General features: G+C 41.4%; 1 protein-coding gene and 1 long non-coding RNA gene across 2 annotated transcripts; one reads left to right on the forward strand and one right to left on the reverse strand.

The window, feature by feature from the left end:
• The first annotated feature begins 4,651 nt into the window (after positions 1 to 4,651).
• On the forward strand, positions 4,652 to 6,750 carry LOC142219312 (uncharacterized). The gene is made up of 3 exons (XR_012717548.1): positions 4,652 to 4,786; positions 5,394 to 5,458; positions 6,672 to 6,750. It is a non-coding gene; the product is annotated as an uncharacterized LOC142219312 (long non-coding RNA).
• Positions 6,751 to 11,661: 4,911 nt separating this feature from the next.
• LOC142219135 (natural killer cells antigen CD94-like) lies at positions 11,662 to 18,950 on the reverse strand. The gene is made up of 6 exons (XM_075288101.1): positions 18,863 to 18,950; positions 17,669 to 17,782; positions 15,518 to 15,631; positions 14,857 to 15,005; positions 13,064 to 13,176; positions 11,662 to 11,794 (listed from the first exon to the last, which is right to left on the reverse strand). Exons 1-6 carry the CDS (start codon positions 18,948 to 18,950, stop codon positions 11,662 to 11,664), a joined length of 711 nt encoding a protein of 236 aa, XP_075144202.1.
• Positions 18,951 to 20,298: the final 1,348 nt, after the last annotated feature.

A 20,298-nucleotide genomic window follows, 5' to 3' on the forward strand; every position in this document is an offset into this window, starting at 1 on the left:
CAAGCGACATCTTGGTGCAGGGAATCCTACAAGGGCTCCACATGTAGACCAAACACACCAAAAGGATGCAAGCCGACCTCCTAAACCAAACCATCCAGGTGATGGCCCACAACAGAAACCCGGGAAACCAAGATCATGGTAAGATGCTTTTTATTCACCTGTAAGCTGTTAGATTCTCTTCATCATTCAGTTCTCATAAAAATCCATGCAAAGATATTTGCTCCATGTTGACGCACTATTAAATCAATGATTGTTTGGGCACTGTATAGACATGATCACTGTCAGAAATGTGACTGTAGGACATAGCGCCACACTTAAGCTTACCCAACACATGAGACTCTTATGAATTGAATGACTTTTGCTATTACAGCTGACAATTTCTAGAAAAAAAACAGCAAATGACTATTTGCGATGGCCGGTGGCAAACAGCGGCAGACGGACTCAGATCAGCAACATCACAACTGAATATAAATTCATACATATGGTCAATAACAAATGAAATAGAATCAAAAAGTCTATTCAAAAAATAGAAAAAAATACCTTTTTTAAAATAGGAAAAATAAATACTTAGTACATATATAACAAATTAATCTCAATTTGATAATATTTGTTAAATCAGGTCTCCATACTTATCTAACTATGGCGGTATTATTTTGTTTTGCAGAAGGATGACAAGAATGACTGAAGTTTAAAAAAAAAATTGCTTCGTAAAGAAATATTGGGGGAATTTCTCAAGCAGTGCACGCCAGAACCCTGACATCAAAGAGTGGCAAAAAACGGAATGCTCTTTTTTGGCCCTTATTTTCAAAAATAAAAAATTGCAACAATTTGGTATTTTTTTTTTTCAATTTTTTATTTTTTTTTAAATTAAACTGTTTTCACTTTACAAACACACACAACAGCACAAAAAAGGCCCTTCAGAGAAGCAAAATCCCAATTCCCCTTCTCTGTTAGGAACATTTACAGATATGAAATTGTTTGGTGTATCAAAAAAGGAAAACTAGGTATTCTGATATCCAGCAAATCCCAATAGCTGTCAATAAGAGTGTATACAGTGTTTTACTAGCACCTAATGACCATTATCAATACCTGCAATAGAGAATCAAATGTTGAGGTGACGAGAGTCCCAGAGTATTCAGCCATGGGGCCCAGACTTTTGTAAAATTTCCTATTTTTGTCTTCCTCTAATAAACTTCATTCTCTTCCCGTTCATTTTGATAAATTCCATAAATCTCTACTAAAGTTGTAGAATCAAGTTTCTTGCCTATGTAGCAATCTGGCAATTCGTAGCATGGCCCCACTTTTTAGATTGCCAGTGATCAACCAAGCCCAACAGGGAGACCCCCATGTCACCTAGAAAGAGAAACATCTCATCTGCATATAGCGCATGTTTTAATGCTACGATGGAAGAACCCTATCATTTCCATGGACATTCTTACTGAACAAGTCAAAGGCCCAATGACCGGGGCAAACAGAAATGGGAATAGAGGACGCTCATGATGGATTCCCCCTTCTATTGTAAAAGATGCCAACACCAAGCCATTTGCCTGGGGACTGAAAATCATACAATTCATCACCTTCATAGAAACATACAATCAACAATACCAAAGACCACGGCAGTATCAAGAGAGAGGACATCCTTATGCCACTCCCCTTTAAAGTAGGTCTACAGGTTTAGAGAGTCTCTAAGTATTGATCACTGTTGACTTTCCTGACATAAAGCAGTTTGGTCAATTTAAATCAACTTTAAGACAAACACCATGGGCCTGTTTGCCAAACCTTTGAAAATTGATGTCAATGCATAGCAAAAAAAAAAAAAAGCATATTAGATTCTGGCAATGTCACAGCTTTATCCTGTCTCAGGCAACAAAACATTATTATATTGCTTAAATAGCCCCCAGTTGACCATCAAACCCAGACGACTTTTCATTAAGGTAGTCCTTCATCACAGCCTTCAGCTTCCCAGTTGTCATATCTAATTTAGCTTTTTTGCTGCTTGGTCAAACTTAGCCAGGGTATCCCTACTACGCCTTAGAATTGCAATATGGAGAGCACTTTGTTGTGCTCTGATGACCGCCCCCCTCCTCCGCTTTCCTGCGCTCTTTTATGCCCCATAGTGGCCCCTGCACACAGTATTATGTCCCTTAGTGGCCCCTGCACACAGTATTATGTCCCTTAGTGGCCCCTGCACACAGTATTATGTCCCTTAGTGGCCCCAGCACACATTATTATTTCCATTAGAGGCCCCTGCACACAGTATTATGTCCCTTAGTGGCCCCTGCACACAGTATTATGCCCCTTAGTGGCCCCTACACACAGTATTATGCCCCATAGTGGCCCCTGTACGCAGTATTGTACCCCATAGTGGCCCCTGCACACAATATTATGCCCCACTGTGGACACCCATAAACAATTATTATACTCTGGGGTTTCAGACCCCAGAGTATAATAATTGGAGACCCAGGGGGGATAAAACAAAAAAAAAAAAACACTGTTACTCAACTATCTCCCGGCTCCGCTGCAGTCCATCTTCTGACGTCACATGACCAGGGACGCAGGCCGGGGTCATGTGACGTCAGACGACTAGGCCTGAAGCCTGCCCAGATTGTGGAGAGGTAAGTTACAGTGTTTTTTATGTTTGTTAACTCTCCCGGGCCTCCAATCATTATACTCGGGGGGCTGAAAAGACACACACCCTCCCTGAGTATAATGATAGTGTTTGTGGGGCCCCCGGCATCACTTACCGATACCGATCCCAGCCGGTAGCGGCCTATTAAAAAAAAAAAAAAAAAAAAATTAAAACGCAGTGATAGTGGCTGTCGTCGGGCCTTTAATGTCCCGGGCCCTGTGGCAGCTGCCTCTGCTGCTGCGCCGGTAGTTACGCCACTGGTTTCACATTCCCTATCAGTCCCATTCTAGCAAATTTTGTCTCTTATGGCAGGTCTGTCAACTACCATTTTTCAACAAGGTAATGCTCACCCACAACCAGGAAGCGTTTCCTAGTAAGGTTTCCACCAGATTACTACAGTTCTTAGCCTGCCGGGTCACTAGATTTATGGCCAAATGATCACTTATGGGACCATCTGGGTTGGCAGCAATAACAACCTACAAGTATGTATGATCTGTGCTGCAGGATACCATACAGATGCCCAACCATATCTCATCTTGTATCCAGGGTATAAGGCAGCCACACCCGGGTACTAGAGTCTACTTCCAATTATACAGTTTGCCCAATAAACTTCTCCTCTCGCTCTAATATTGTAATCACTTACATATATCATCATTACATCCGCACATAAAGTTTCATTAAATTCCAACAACTCCAGGGTGCATTATTTTTTTTCTGTGTATTATATTATGGAAATGCTATAGGATAATGACATACGGGGTATATTTGCACACCTATAGATCTCTTGACATTTTTAGCAGAACTAAACTAAATAACTGGAAGCAACTCAATACTTTGCACATAAAGCAGCATTGATTCTTAATAGCGCTTTGTTGTTTCTGTTCACATTCTTGGACAATGACATGCAAAAAAAAAAAGTCGCATGACCCCTTTCATAGCGCATTTATTTATGATTTTTGCAGACTCATGCTCTCTTCTTCTACCTGCTCACCTGCACCTACAAATCAGAATACCTCATTTACAAGAGGAGGGACTGAAGAAGGGCTTTAAATATCGAGAAACATACTGCTGTCACCACAAGCTCTTCAACTCCTTCTCCAGGGAAGTGGCTAGAAGCTGTCAGCAGACATGAAGTACCTCATCTTCCTAGCCCTAGTGGCTCAAGCACTTGCGGTGCCACCTGGCAGACCTGGTAAGACGTCTACAGAAATTCGATTAGTTACATAGTAGATGAAGACATCAGTCCATAGTTCAACCTATAACCCTACAGGAACCTACAGTGCTCTGTATTAAGTGGAACCTTCATACGATGATATGACAATGTGCATGAAGGTTCATTTATCATTGCTATATATATATATATATATATATATATATATATATATATATATATATATATATATATATATATATGCATATAACCTAGCAATACTGGTTCTACTACGCTCAAATCTAGCCAAGGATAACATCTGCAAGGATTTTGTATGTTCTTCCTGTATTTGTTTGGGTCTCCTCTGGGTATTCCAGTTTCCTTCTGTGCTCCAAAGACATACTGATAGGAAATATAGGTTGAGAGCCCTATATGGGACAGTGACCACCAATGTCTGTAAACCACTGTAGAATATGTTGGTGCTATACAAGAAGCATAAATACATGTTTTAAGCAATTTGACCTGCAGTGCAACAAGCACTTCCATTGTTCAAAAATAAATATGTCAAAATTTTATTGTGAAATTTTCAAAAAATTTTGTTTTTAACAGATAAACCTGGCCCCCCAGGAGGTCCGCCTGGTCCCCCACCACCTGCTGGCAAAGTCCCTTCAGGAGGTTCACCTGGTCCCCCACCACCTGCTGGCAAAGTCCCTTCAGGAGGTCCACCTCCTCCACCACCTGCTGGCAAAGTCCCTTCAGGAGGTCCACCTCCTCCACCACCCTCTGGAAAACCTATTCCAGAAGGTACACATGGGCCCCTAGGTGCGAACCCTTCTCTACCACCTCCTCATGATGGCCACTCAGTGGTTCGAAGACAAGTTCCAGAAGGTTTGGGTCCAGCACCTCCCAAGAGTGGAATCCCTCCACCTGCCTTTGAACCTAGACCTTCTGGAGCTCCACCACCACCACCCTCTGGAAAACCACCTGCTGAGGGTAAACCTGGAAAGGTAAATTGTCTAATAGATCATTACAATAGGTATTCAGATTATTAATTGTACATGGCAGGACCTCCATTGCAGATTACAAAGAGATTGTCATTCAAGTTTCTCTGAAAGAAGCCCTTTCACCACCACTACCAACTCCAACTCTTTGTATCTTCAATAAGCACCACTACACTGAGCACCTCTGGCACAGTTGCAAATTTTTTCTAGCCTCCACTGACTAATTGGTGCTCTTAATTTTATCAGCCAATGTGTTAATTAGGCTATCTACTGTCAGACGGGTTGGGCTGGACTTCAGCAGACAGGATGGGACCGCCCACTTGACAGTTGAGAGCATAAATGTGCTTAAAATAACACCACTGATTCCCCGGGTACTGTAGGGGTTAAAGAAAAAAGTGGAAACAAATAGTGTGAAGGATCCAAAGAGTTGGAGTTGTTAGAGGTAGTGAAAGATCCTCTTTAACAAATTCGTCTATCACACATATATACAGTATATTCATATACCCATGATTTAAAAGGGGGATATTCTGTACATAACTAGATGTGGGATAGGTTTTGTAATAATAAAACGTTATATGTATCCCTAAATATACTCTGCTAATATCCATTTTAGGGGCCTGGACCAAAACCCAAATAATTTCTGAGAGGTACCCGGGGGTAATCCTTGGAAAGACCATAGTAAGTTATGCTTCTGAATGATCTATAAACCGCTAAATTATTATAATAGTGCATTAAGGGCCTAAGATACTTAAACTGTATTATGTGTGTGCCACAGTGATCACATGATCACTACCGGGAATCTGACTGTAATAGATAGTTGCTCATGCAGTAACACAAATGCTGGAATGGGTGAAAAGTAGTAAACTCTTTCAATGTCATAAGTAAGCCTTGTCTGGAATCACATTGGAGACAACTTGATATTCGAGCTGTCTCTTCAGTGCTGTCTTTTGTAAAATGCGTGTAAGGGCATATCAATGATGTGATTGAACATGTTCCCTATACATACTCCATGAATGTGCTTAATATACCGGCATACACAGGTATGTTAGCATATGCTAAATAACACTTAAAGAGGACCTTTCATGTTTAGGGGCACAGGCAGTTCTATATACAGTTGGAAAGCCGACAGTGCGCTGAATTCAGCGCACTGTCGGCTTTCCCCGATCTGTACCCCAGGTGAAGAGCTAGCAGTCCCGGTACCGTAGCTCTTTACAGTCAGAAGGGCGTTTCTAACTCTCTGTCAGGACAGTCCTTCTGTACATGCAGTGCCAATAGCGCTGTGCTCTATGCCCGGGGAGGAACGCTCCCTCCCCTCCTGATAATACTTGTCTATGGACGAGCACTGTGAGCAGAGGGAGGGGGCGTTTCTCCCCACTCACACAATACAGCGCTATTGGCGCTGCTTGTACAGAAGGACGTTCCTGACAGAGTGTCAGAAACGCCCTTCTGACTGTAAAGTGCAACGGTACCAGGACCGATAGCTCTTTACCCGGGGCACAGATCGGGAAAGCCGACAGTGCACTGAATTCAGCGGTATATAGAACTGCCTGTGCCCAAACCATGAAAGGTCCTCTTTAAGTACAGTATGTATAAAGAGGTATTTCGGCAATTGTAAGCTATATCCCAATACAGGGGATCTCTGTTGCATTGGTGGAGGTGTCAGCAATGAGATCTCTACCAATATAGGAGTTATCCCCTGTCAATTGGATAGCAGATAACATTTAAGTACTGGAATCTCCTATTAGCTATACTTAGTTATTAATAACATCATATTTTTGTTTTATTTTATTTGAATTTTCAAGGGAGAAATTTATGTAAAAACTTTATTTCTTTGTGATAATTCAGCAGTCCCTATTCTAACAAGGTTACTGTATTTGTCTTATCTTTGCAGAAGGACGACAAGAACAACCGGAGTTGAAAGTTTTCACATTGTCTCCATACATGTAATTGCAAAAAATTCGGACCGCATGAAATAAAATAAAATGAAAATAACATGTATCTGGGAAGCTTTATATTTCTTATATGTGATAATGTGGTGCGTCATCGGCTTCATAGCAGCTGCTATGGTGGTAGTTCCACCCCTGTTTGTGAGAAGTACTGAGGAGCCATCTTTAGGGTGCATGCACACTACGTAACGCCGGGCGTGTATGAGAGCCGTACACGCCGGCATTACGGCAGACTGCCGAACACTTCCCATTCACTTCAATGGGAGCGCTCGTAAACGCCGCTGTTACGAGCGCTCCCATTGAAGTGAATGGGAAGTGTTCGGCAGCCCTGCTGTAACGCCGGCGTGTACGGCTCTCATACACGCCCGGCGTTACGTAGTGTGCATGCACCCTTACTGTGTATGGGCATTACTGTGAGTTGTACACTAAGGCGTTCGTGAGAGGACATGAGAAGATATAAGGACATTATACGACCCCCCTCCCCCAGTCCTCGTCTATGGACTCACTGTCAGGAGTAGGGGGCGCTCCTCACCGCTCAGCGTCATCACTGGGCAGTAAACCACGCCCCCTCTCACAGCACAATAGGCACTACTGTGAGGAGGAGCGAACCTGACTGACTGTCTGACAGTGAAGAGCTATGGTACCGGCACTGATGGCTCTTCACCAGGGGCACCGAACAGGAAATCCGATAGTGTGCTGAATTCAGCGTACTGTCAGCTTTCTAGCGGTGTATTACAATGCATGTGCGGAGGACATGAAGGGTCCTCTTTAATGGTATATGTTGTGATATGACACACTGCGATAGTAAAGCTTAGCTCTGGACGTTCTCCTCACACATAGGATAATGGCGGTGTCCAGCAGTCATTTCTCTTAGTCCTCAGCTCACTGTTATATTAGCTCTGGTCTTTTCACCCCTGAGGGGAGATCTCTGGGGGTTAATAGCAAATAGCTCAAAAAACAAAATGGAGGAGGCTCTATCTCTGGGGTTACCTGAGGTAAAATGGCGACTGCTTTCTCACTGTACCTCAGGTGACACTGTAGGAGCCTGACTTGCTCTTGTTCCTCTTTCTGGTTCAAGAGAAATGGAGGAGACCTTTAACTTTCCCCTCAGATATGATAAAACAGTCTGTCAGAATCTTCTCCAAGATCACACAGAGGATTCTTACCCAACTCCTCCTCACATCTCTGCCATTACAAGTCTCCTCTTCCTTCTCCCTCTGTCAGGCTCCATCTCCTTCCTCTGCTAGGTTATTCAAAGTGACCATTTTGCAAATAAAGTTTTTTTCCTTTCATAGACTGACAGGATTTCACTCACATAGGGATTGTTGTGATAGTTTCAACCTCCCTGGTAAATCTGCTATTGTCTGGCAGGTTAACAGCGGGGGTTACATAAAACTAAAATATTACTGTGAAACGCATACACATTAAGGGGTTAAAATGTATGTAAAACTATATAAACAAACAAAAATTGAAAATTTCCTCTGGCGGGATGGGGTTAATCCTTGAAGTCAGGTGTTTCATTCGGTCACCTCAGGTGTATACAATCCAGCACTAGCCATGACAAATTTGTGAAAGAAAGGCTGAGTTCACACAGAGTTTTTTAGACAGGAATTTGGTTCTTTGAGAGGCTTTTTTTTTTGTAGGCTGATTTTGAGGTGGGTCCCTGACCAAACAAGTCTCAGCCTTAGGTTGAGTTCAGACGGAGTTTTTTGGTCAGGAAAAAAATCAGCTTGGTAAAATTCGCGTGGCCTTTTTTGGCACGTTTTTTGAATGCAGCCAGTTTTTTGAGGCAGTTTTTGTCAATTCCGCGTCAAAAAAACGTCAAATTCCGCGTCTAAAAACCACTAGGCAGCTTTTCCTCCTCCATTCACTTGCATTGATTTTTTTTTCAGGCAGAATCCGCCTGAAGAATGGAAATGTCTAATCTTTTTTCCGCTAGCGTAAAACAATAACAAGCAGATTACATAGGACTGTAGGATGAGGTGTTTTTTGGAGGAGGATTTCGCCTCAGAATCCTGACAAAAAAAAAAATCAGTGTGAACTGAGCCTAAATAGCTCTCAGTTCTAGAAATGGGCAAAAAATACATAATGGTGGTGCCACGTGAGAGACCTGATGCAGCTATATCCAGATCCGATTCCTGGACCATACACGTCTATAGCTGCATACAGGTACATTGTATGGCACAATCCTAAGTATACCAGCTATAATATTGACAACCTATCCTTAGGATCCTCACCAGAGGCTCCGACACCCTCACCAATCAGCTGTTTAACGCCCCTGAGATACCCAGGAGAGTGCAACCTCACACGCTTGTGCCACCATGTTTAGTAGTCACGTGACCTGCCTGCAGCTCAGTCCCATTCAAATGTTGCAAAGCAAGACTTATCTTACAACTTGTATTGTGAGAATTTTTAGCAGCATGTTGTGTTCACCTGGCCATACTTTTCTAACAATACTATATCATGTTTTTCAGAAGGAGAAGACCGACCAAGGAACTGAAAGAAGTTATACCGTCTCCATAAATGTAATAATGAAAATGCAAATAAAAAGTGAAGGAAATAATATCTTTTACTAAATTTTATTTGTCAAATGGAATGTGTGTAATATTGGAGAATTTTATAGAATGTATACATTTAGAATTGGAGAATATATGACATATCTCAAGCATGAACCGGGATTATGGTTTGCAAAGGTAGATCTACTTGTTCCAAAGCACTAGCCTAAAGGACATAGCTTGTATAGAAAACCTTACTTTTTTCTTATATACTTTACACTTGCTACACAGTTTTAGCCTATTAAGGTGAGTATTGTTCCCTCACTATGACTATGGTAAAGTGTATATCTCACCTGAGTTCCTCAGCCAGGCTAGATAACGGAAATCCAGAGGATATGTGTTGCTTTAGCAGATTGTAGTTTGCTAGGGATCTTTATTTTAGTGATATGGGCTGGATTTTCTGGACTGGAGGACAGGTTGGTAATGGGAGTCTTCCAGTACACAATGCTAGTCCACTATGGGTTTTCCCTACTCCTTTGTGCTCCCAGGTGTGGCTTCCTGATCATGGTCACCTGGTCATTACTGGAGAAGGAAAAGTTTTGCAGCCTGGGAGAGAGCGCACCCTTGTACTGGATGTTTGCACATTTTTGTACTATATTTGGTGACAAGTTTTGTCCTGTATAGGTTAGTGAGGTATGTTGCTGTTTAGTTAGAGCCGGACAGGCTTAGGCTTTTTGTTTTGTTTGTATAGTGTTTTTTCTGTGTTAAATAAAACACCCTTGGAGTTTGAAACCTGTTGCCTGTGTGTACTCTGTCATTGCTGTCCACCACAATGTGAGCTGTCCCCTGCAATGACAATCCTTATTTTTTCACAATTTCACATGCAAAGTAAGGATCTCGTGCTTCAGAGGCAACTATATAGGCAAACAAGTTATTTGATTTTTCTGGTTCCAGAATGCAAATACTGTGTCACATGCTGGACTTGGGAAAAACGATCTATACATATGCTAGTAGTTGTCCTGACATGAACAAGTTGCTCTATTTTTCTGGCTACATTTCATATCCTCAATAAGTTCCTTATTTCAAACTTATCTGATCTTGTATCCTTCACTATAGAACATTCTGTGTGTAAGTAATGTGAACCCAGAGCACTGCTGCCCTCACTAGCTCTCTTGAGCTAGCAAGAAAATCAATGTTTTCCCTTTTACATCCATTGGTATAGTCCCTGTGCCAATAGTGTATCTATAGGGACTGCAGTGGTTGTAGCTGTAATCCTCAACACATTACAGCTGGATAAACTTATTTACTCTCATTTCCAAATTAGTTTGATCATTAATGTTCTGTGGTCATAATATATACAAACCACTGTCCTCTGATGAGCTGGAGTGAGAAGATTTGAGACACACAGCCTTCCACTGTCAGAAAGGAGTTAATTAACCTCATATTAGCAAAAATAGCAGTTTGTCAGCAGTATATAGCTACAAAGGGATTCCGTGGGGGAGCTTGTGCTACTTAAGGGGATATGTTTAATATGTGGGGGCACTGACAGGGATTGGGAAGTTTGTATGCACAGACATGTTGTGAACAAGTCTTTCCAGTGATTTGGGTCCAGATAGAGAAGAAAAATGGAAATTTAAATGCTGCTAGGATGCGGTTGGTGGTTCTGAGGAGAAGTTGCACAGGGGTGCTTATACCCCTTCCTTGAGAAAATTGATTTCCCTTGTGCAGACATTGTAAAGTGAATTCACAATTCCCTCTCCCTTGCATCTGTCGATTCTCATCCCTCTCTACACACTAATACAGTATGTGCGTCCTCCTCCCTCCATACACTCTAGTACAGTATGTGTCCTCCTCCTTCCATACACTCTAGTACAGTATGTGTATCCTCCTCACTCCATACAGTCTAATACAGTATGTGTCCTCCTCTCTCCATACACTCTAGTACAGTATGTGTCCTCCTCCTTCCATACACTCTAATACAGTATGTGTGTCCTCCTCCCTCCATACACTCTAGTACAGTATGTGTATCCTCCTCACTCCATACAGTCTAATACAGTATGTGTCCTCCTCCCTCCATACACTCTAGTACAGTATGTGTCCTCCTCCTTCCATACAGTCTAATACAGTATGTGTCCTCCTCCCTCCATACACTCTAATACAGTATGTGAGTGTCCGTCCCTCCATACACTCTAATACAACATGTGATATGACTTGTGTGATCCCCGTAGATTCTGTTATTAGAGTTTTCTTCTTTCTTTAAACTCTGATACAGCCGTCCCTAATTCCCACCACTGGGGTCTCCTACGTATGTCACACTAAGCATCTCTGAAACCAAAGAGGTGTAGACCAGAGTGAGAAAGATATTGCACAGTCACATTTCTGAATTTAATCTAAAAAATAAATATATTTTTTTACAGTTTCAAATCCGTATTTGTCTTGCTCAGTTAATGGAAGGAAGATTTATGGGTAATCTCTGGCAGATCAGTTTCAGCTTAGTGCTGCACGTTGTGAATAAAAGTGGGCTGTAGTCAAAAGAGGCGCATCTTATCTCTCTGCACTGTGAACTGTAAGAGCTGCGAAAAAACAGAAATCATAATATGAAAATAATAAATTATTCATTAGAATTTTATACGGAATGAACTAAGATATATAGCCATGTGTTTCTATTTTTTATTACATCACATATATCTATAAGACCATGTAACCAGAAATGAATCCCTCTGCTGAGACCTCCAGTGGTCAGAAGATTGGGGGCCTGAACATCCACTTAAATCCTTTGTGTGAACGAAGTGCCAGTTGCTTGTATGATCCATGGTCCTTTCAATGCTATGGGGCTGTCAAAACGACATCTACAGCAGCCTCATAGTAGTGAATAGAGTGTAATGAGAAGCAATGCATGTGGCCATGGGATGTCCTGAGCTAACAGTGTCCCTCACATCATTCGTAGGGATGACCGACTCCCCAGATCATCACACCAGCATTTGGGGCAGCATGTTTCTCCACAGCAAAGGCAGGATTAAAGTACTCACCACGAGGCGTCCATACTCAATACTAACTATTGTCAGATCTCAAACAGAACCTAATTTCATTACTGCAGACAATAGAGTTCCAGTCTGTAGCATTCCAGATTTCACAACTAACAAACAGGATTCTAGCTGGCTGTCAAAGGCAGGACACTTAATAGGCACTGTGAAACCAAAATTCCTTCTGCTAAGTTCCCGACGGGGAGAGAGGTGTTTAATAAAGACGTCAGCTCCATCTAGATGGTGGACAAGGAAACTGTGAGAACTGCTCTAATATGTCATTGGATGAATAGATTGTCTCTACTTGTGGCCTGTGTGAGCCATCCAAAGCCCATTGAATGTGTATATGTGCCTCCTATAACTACTCATCCCAACACTAGGTCAGAACATGATGGCAGGCCATTGTTGAAACGACCATCTTACTTCTCTAAGTCCATTGATGCTCTTCCTCTCAAACTCTGTCAACTGTGTTTGCGTACATTGTAGACTAGCAGGTCTATCAGTCAACAATCTCTCACCAAAAAGTACATTACCCAAAAGTAGTCTCTGAGAGCCTTTTATAGCGGGCGGAGGAACTTTTACACCCTCCTGTGATAAGACCCAGTGTCTACTCTCCCTACTTTCTACTCATCACCATGTCTGCATTTCTTACATGTAGTGAGAGGGGGAGAGCTATAACTATAGCCGCTCCTGGGTTTAGCTAAAAAAACTGCAGCAAAATCTGCAACAAAAAAGCTATTTGACAACATGGGGTTTATAGCTATACCCCCTGCCCAGCCAAACCAGTTTCCCATTAGACGATGGACTATAATTACTCACCTGTACGTTGTGTTATCTAGCCACACCCATCGTCCATTTGATTTTAAAGAACACGAAAGTCCTATCCATAAACTGAAGGTAATCCACCTCCGGAAATTACAAGTGATTAATTCCTAAAGATAACAAAATGTTTTAAGCTTAATAATTTTATCAATGTATAATATACACTCACCGGCCACTTTATTAGGTACACCATGCTAGTAACGGGTTGGACCCCCTTTTGCCTTCAGAACTGCCTCAATTCTTCGTGGCATAGATTCAACAAGGTGCTGGAAGCATTCCTCAGAGATTTTGGTCCATATTGACATGATGGCATCACACAGTTGCCGCAGATTTGTCGGCTGCACATCCATGATGCGAATCTCCCGTTCCACCACATCCCAAAGATGCTCTATTGGATTGAGATCTGGTGACTGTGGAGGCCATTGGAGTACAGTGAACTCATTGTCATGTTCAAGAAACCAGTCTGAGATGATTCCAGCTTTATGACATGGCGCATTATCCTGCTGAAAGTAGCCATCAGATGTTGGGTACATTGTGGTCATAAAGGGATGGACATGGTCAGCAACAATACTCAGGTAGGCTTTGGCATTGCAACGATGCTCAATTGGTACCAAGGGGCCCAAAGAGTGCCAAGAAAATATTCCCCACACCATGACACCACCACCACCAGCCTGAACCGTTGATACAAGGCAGGATGGATCCATGCTTTCATGTTGTTGACGCCAAATTCTGACCCTACCATCCGAATGTCGCAGCAGAAATCGAGACTCATCAGACCAGGCAACGTTTTTCAATCTTCAATTGTCCAATTTCGATGAGCTTGTGCAAATTGTAGCCTCAGTTTCCTGTTCTTAGCTGAAAGGAGTGGCACCCGGTGTGGTCTTCTGCTGCTGTAGCCCATCTGCCTCAAAGTTCGACGTACTGTGCGTTCAGAGATGCTCTTCTGGCTACCTCGGTTGTAACAGGTGGCTATTTGAGTCACTGTTGCCTTTCTATCAGCTCGAACCAGTCTGGCCATTCTCCTCTGACCTCTGGCATCAACAACGCATTTCCGCCCACAGAACTGCCGCTCACTGGATGTTTTTTCTTTTTCGGACCATTCTCTGTAAACCCTAGAGATGGTTGTGCGTGAAAATCCCAGTAGATCATCAGTTTCTGAAATACTCAGACCAGCCCTTCTGGCACCAACAACCATGCCACGTTCAAAGGCACTCAAATCACCTTTCTTCCCCATACTGATGCTCGGTTTGAACTGCAGGAGATTGTCTTGACCATGTCTACATGCCTAAATGCACTGAGTTGCCGCCATGTGATTGGCTGATTAGAAATTAAGTGTTAACGAGCAGTTGGACAGGTGTACCTAATAAAGTGGCCGGTGAGTGTATGTTGTAGGTGCATTAACACAAAGTATTAAAGGGGTTTTTCGGAACTTTAGACAAAAGAGAGCATACAGACATAGAAGACTTCATCCATCTTCTCCATCTTCAACCTACCTTCTCATTCCTTATCCTTAAGGCAAGTTATCCAGTGATAATATAGGTAGGAATCTAGTGTCATGTGAAACCTCCATGATATGACCACTATGAGCATTTTATTATACATTCATCACGTAGAGCAAACTTGTGCAGAGTTATAATGTATTACCAAAGGATCTATGATCCCAACAACTGGACTGATGGAGATCTGTCAGCTTAGAAAACCTTTCTATATAAACATATGAAAGATACGCTTAAGATATTCTTCCTTTTTATCTCCATGTCTTCATCTAAAAAAAATATATATTTTCTTACCAGTTCTTCAAAAGTTTTTGGCATTGCAAGGCTGGAGTTTTGAGCTGAACAAAATCTCTGCGATTCTTGCCATGACAACATTTTATCAGGCATATAGTAACATTTCTTCTGTATAAGAACCCAGTTCATTGGACAAAGCAGACAGGCATCTAAACCAAGAAGACTGAAATTAGACTTTTTCAAGAACAGTCTGGTCCTGGCATAAACTAAGTTCCGATACAGCACAAAACCAGCTTGAACTCCACAAGAATAAGGGAACAACTTTGTTCTACAGTGACTAGACTAGAGTGATTTGGCCGGGGAAGTGGAAAGCGGAGCCTACGACTCCCAAGTTATAGGGCGACATAGTTGGAGTGTCCTGCAGGTGGAACCTTCTAAAGTTGGTGAACTGTTTTGCTAACAAGAACCTTCTCTTCTCTCTTCTATGGTACAACAATTCCAGTATCAGCATGACACAGAAATAAAGATTGGACCAAGCCTACATCTACAGAAGATCTGTGCTTAGTTCTCCAAGATGGCGGGAACAACCTCCCTGCCGAGTTCCTTCAAAAACTGTCTGCAAGTACCGAGAAGAACTGATGACTAAAGCTATTGCACAGTAATTTACGTCTTGTAGCAAAATCTATAGCGTTGTCTGCAACAGCAGCACATACATCTTTACCTTTTTGCTCCCCTTCATTTCTCATGCACAGGTCATTTTTCACATTTGCCAGTGTTTGTGCCATCCTTTCAATTCTATCATGGTAATAATTTTGCTTATTAGATGCCTGAAAGACTGTGAAGAAACAAAGTCCTTACAAGCTTCAGTAATACTGTATATACATTTAAAGCATCTTGTAAATTCATGACAATATCTTCTATGTATGAAGACATAAGCAAATAAGATATGTTATATGCGTACTGTATTTGTAGTGTAAGAAGAAATGTTTGATGACAACTGAGCTGACCAACATTACAGTTTGCTATCTACCTTAGGGTTCACATCTGCCGCAGATTCTGTCTGAAATTGGCAGAAAAGGACTTTTCTCCCCACCAGTTTCAGTATAAAACCAGCAGAAACTCGACGGACACTTGGTGGATCCCATTATAGTCTATGAGGTCTGTGACTGTGGGTGTTGGCTGGTAACCACTTTTTTAGCGGGCAGGCTCTCCGTCCTTTGGGTCCTCATGTGGACTCGAATAACAGAGATCTGTACACTAGTGTGAACCCAGCGTAAGTGTCAAATTCAAAACCAGTATATGTAGTAACTAGTGGAAGATCCCCATGTCAGTGGGTTGTGTCTAGTATAGAGGTCCAATCCAATTCAGGTAAATGGGGCAGTATAAGAAACATCCTGCAGACAGATGTGATTCTGTTTATGGAAAGAGGACATCTTTTTTTCCTCTTTGTATAGTTGTTAAAGAATTTTTCCGACCCCTAATGCATGTTATGATACGTCAGGAGTATCTGATCTGTGTGAATCTGACACCCGAACCACCAACTATAAAGACAACCTCTGGGAACCAGAATCTGATACCGTGGACAGGGAGGAAGCTATTCAAGTAATATGAGCTTAGCCGCAGTTTCCATCCTCTAGGCTGCCAGAACACCTAATCTAGATATCAGTCTCCCATAGTAAATATACCGATGACCTATCCTATAGATCAGACATTGGTATGAAATGTGCACTGGGGCCAAGAAATCACTTTAAGGACATTTATATAAAGGCACGGTTGCAACATTTAAAACTTAATATTTAATAATAATGCTCAAAATATGCATGCCCCTGCAAAAATACCATACAAGATAAAGTCACCACAGCAGTTCATGAAGTAAACAGAAGTATGAAACAATCTTACCAATGTATGTTCATGGAAATCTCACGGTGAGGGAGAAGGGGAGATAAAGTCCCTATATTCACCCTCCAATGCTGTCTCTCAAACCCCAGAATAACTCCCACCTAAGGTTGAGCAATCGGAAAAGATCGTAATCCGATCGGTGATCAAGTAAATTTCACGATCACGATCCGAATTCTGACAATCTTTTCCAGCGGGATCGAGATCGGAGGTTATCTCAAGATCGGCTCAACCCTAAAAGTGACTTTTCCCATAGAGAAGCATTGACTAGGGTTGAGGATCAGGATCGGAAAAGATCGGATTCCGATTGGCGAACGAGCAAACTTCACGATCGAGATTGGCTGGAAAATTATCAGAAATCTGATTTTAAAACCGATCTTGAAATCTCAAGATCGGCTCAACCCTACTCCCACCCTTACAAGGGCTTTACCAAACTGTACCCTAATGTGACTCTAAATGTCCCTAGTTCCAACGCATTTCCTAGTAAAGTAACGCACTACTCATCGGGGGACTTTCTGAACTTCACTTTCTGACATCTATAGTCAAATAAATGTTCACTAACTAGAACAACAGATAACTGTCCGCAGAACAAGATGAAAAACAAAACCACACGGTGGAGGAAAAAACTATGAGACTTCCCTGTAGTGACAAAGGTAGCAATCTTTAAGGAGATTTACCAGATTATTTTGTGTAGCATATGTGAAAAAATATCCGATAAACAAATGTAACTTATACTGTATATTAGCTGCAAAAATAAGGAAGCAGAACTGTGAGATGGAGATTCAAGGAGCAATTCCATTCACCCAACGTATAGTTTCAGTTCCACTACGGAAGCAATGTGTTCAATGTGCTAGTACAGGCAGTCTACATATATATATATATATATATATATATATATATATATATATATATATATATATATATATATATAGCCCTGCAGGTATCTTGACACAGTGAAGCTTTTACTAGGACTTACATAACACAGTCATTGCCAACAAAGAAATAATAAGGACTCCGACCACTATCCCGACTGTCATGTAGGTTTTCTTCAGGCATCTGCAGTGACTCTGGTTTGGGACAGAGGAAGCAACTGCAAGGAGGTAGGAAGGAAAAAGAAATGAATCATGGTGAATTCTACCGTATAAAGCAATTTGTTGCCACATGCCCAAAGCTGCACTATTCAATTTCACCCTTTGTAGCAAAGTGCTTAATATGGATATACATCTTATGGCAGCGCTGGGGAATGCTTTACCATGAGATAGGGTTTTTAGATATTTTAAGTTATGCATTTGCCAAGGGAAGAAGAGGGGGATGGGCAGTTTCCTGTTTTATGGGGGGGGGGGGGAGGTGCAGAGGTTGTACTGTTTTCAGAGGAAGCTCGTTCTTCAATTGATCACATAAAAAGACACTGCTATTAAGATAATACAGTAAGTGGCATGGTGACATTATGGTCCAAGAGCTAAGTTACACCTCTATATGTATAATGACAACTGAAAATCACTGCCATTGCAGTCTGACAAATGTCATTGTTTGCTCCAAAAATTGGTACCAATATTGGCAGAAATTTATGCAGCATCTAGATGGTTTCAGTTTCTGATATGCACTAAAATTATAAACAGACCTGCACCTTAAAATAATTTTGGTGCATCTGAGACTGACATAACAGATGCCAGTCTAAAGAATCCCCCCTTAAGTTTGCATAGTCTGTCTATCTCTATAGTTTAGACAGTATTAGTACATCTTCTACTTTGTATCCGTTCAAACCGGTACATGATGTGACATCACAACTGACTTAGATAAATTACTAAGATATCAAAAAAAAATTGATGATGGATTTTACATCACAAATATGTATCCATCAAGTGATCTGGTGTGACAGCAAAAGTAGATAAACTGCTGTACATCACGTTAGATAAGCTACAGTGATGTCACCACTAGATTCATGAAGGTACTATAAGCCAAGTGGTGGCTACACAATATGTACTATTAACCTATATACTATTCTTATAGTGTAGCCTGTGTTACATCCAACCCTGAGATGTGAGTATAACTACAGCAATTAAATTTTTTTAAAAATCAATCAAAATATATATATATATATATATATATATATATATATATATATATATGGCATTATGGTTTCCAAAAGTAAAGTCTCATGAGGACATACCTTCTAGGTTCATCTCCACTATACGACTTGCAGAAAAATGGCTGGTATCATGGAACCTAAGGTCAGCGTAAGTTATCTCTTCACCCATTGTTACACTAAAGTGTCAACTTCACAGTGAAAAGTTTTAATACAAGCACAATGGGTACGTCTGGCTGGTATAAATAACTTGTATTCCAGTCGAACTTCCTGATGACACATTGAAATGTGTCTTGTGGTAAAAAAAAAAAAAAAAAAAAAAAAAAAAATCTGCTGGGTAATGGGTTACTGATCAATGGGTTATATGATTTTTATGGACATTAACTGGATAGTTTTCTCCGAAACAGTATTCAGGAGAATATTCAGTATACTGCTAAGCAAACTAGGAAACAAATATTCTTGTAATATATCATGACGTTAACGAGGACCTTTCACTACCTCTAACAAATCCAGCTCAGTACATCAATTAATAACTTCTGCTCCACTGATTCTGGCACAGCTGGAAAATTTTCCTTTGCCCCCACCATTCCTGAGCAGTCAATGCTGTTAGTTTTGGTGTCATATATACTATTTAGTCTCTGTACTGTCAGGAGGCAGTGTCAGGCAGGAGCAAGCAAAGGGTGTGATTCTGAGTCCACTGTCTAATACCACCAATTCTATCATTATAGACCTTATATAGCACATCAGACATCTAAATTACCTACACTTGTTGCTCAGGAATGGTGAGGGCTAGAGAAATATTCCATCTGCCCTGGAATCAGCTGAGATGCTAAGAACTTGAATTGGTGAAGGAGGTGAAAGGTCCTCTTTAAATGAGTGTGATGAATAGCAAATAAGGGCCAGAGGCAAGAGCCATCATGCTTCACAGATCTCATGTGATCTCACTGGTAGTAGTGCTTATGGGCCCCCAAAGAGACCTGGGCTGTGGTACGACTGTATCCTCTGCACCCCCTCAATTTATGCCCCTGCTCTTCTCCACTGTCCATTGTTCACATGGCCATGTTGCAGATCATATGGGGCTCAGCTGCAATATCAAGCAATTACAATGTGCGGTGCTGTGCATGGTCAACAGTGATGAGGTCACAGCTGGCAATATTGTAGTGCCAGACAACCCCTTTAAGAGAGTCAAACTGTCTGCTAAACGTGGCCACATCAATTGTTCCGACACCACATCTATCTCAAACATCTATTCCAACATACCCAGCAAGGTAACCCGTCTCCTTTCTGGATTCTATACTAGTTGAAATATGAAAAATATCCCTAAACCTTCACTTATGGTTGAGTTCCTTGACTTACTGAAGCCACAACACTGCTGATAAAATGGTAAGACGCTGCGCCTTCATCGATCCACCAGGTCAAATATATAGATTTAAGTATTTGTATAGTCGGGAGTTAAATACTAGGCGATATTCCTCATGATCTAGGGTCCCTGATCCTCCAAGACTCTTGCTAAATAATAT

Source organism: Leptodactylus fuscus, chromosome 10 (assembly GCF_031893055.1).
Source record: "Leptodactylus fuscus isolate aLepFus1 chromosome 10, aLepFus1.hap2, whole genome shotgun sequence".
Lineage (NCBI taxonomy): Eukaryota > Metazoa > Chordata > Amphibia > Anura > Leptodactylidae > Leptodactylus > Leptodactylus fuscus.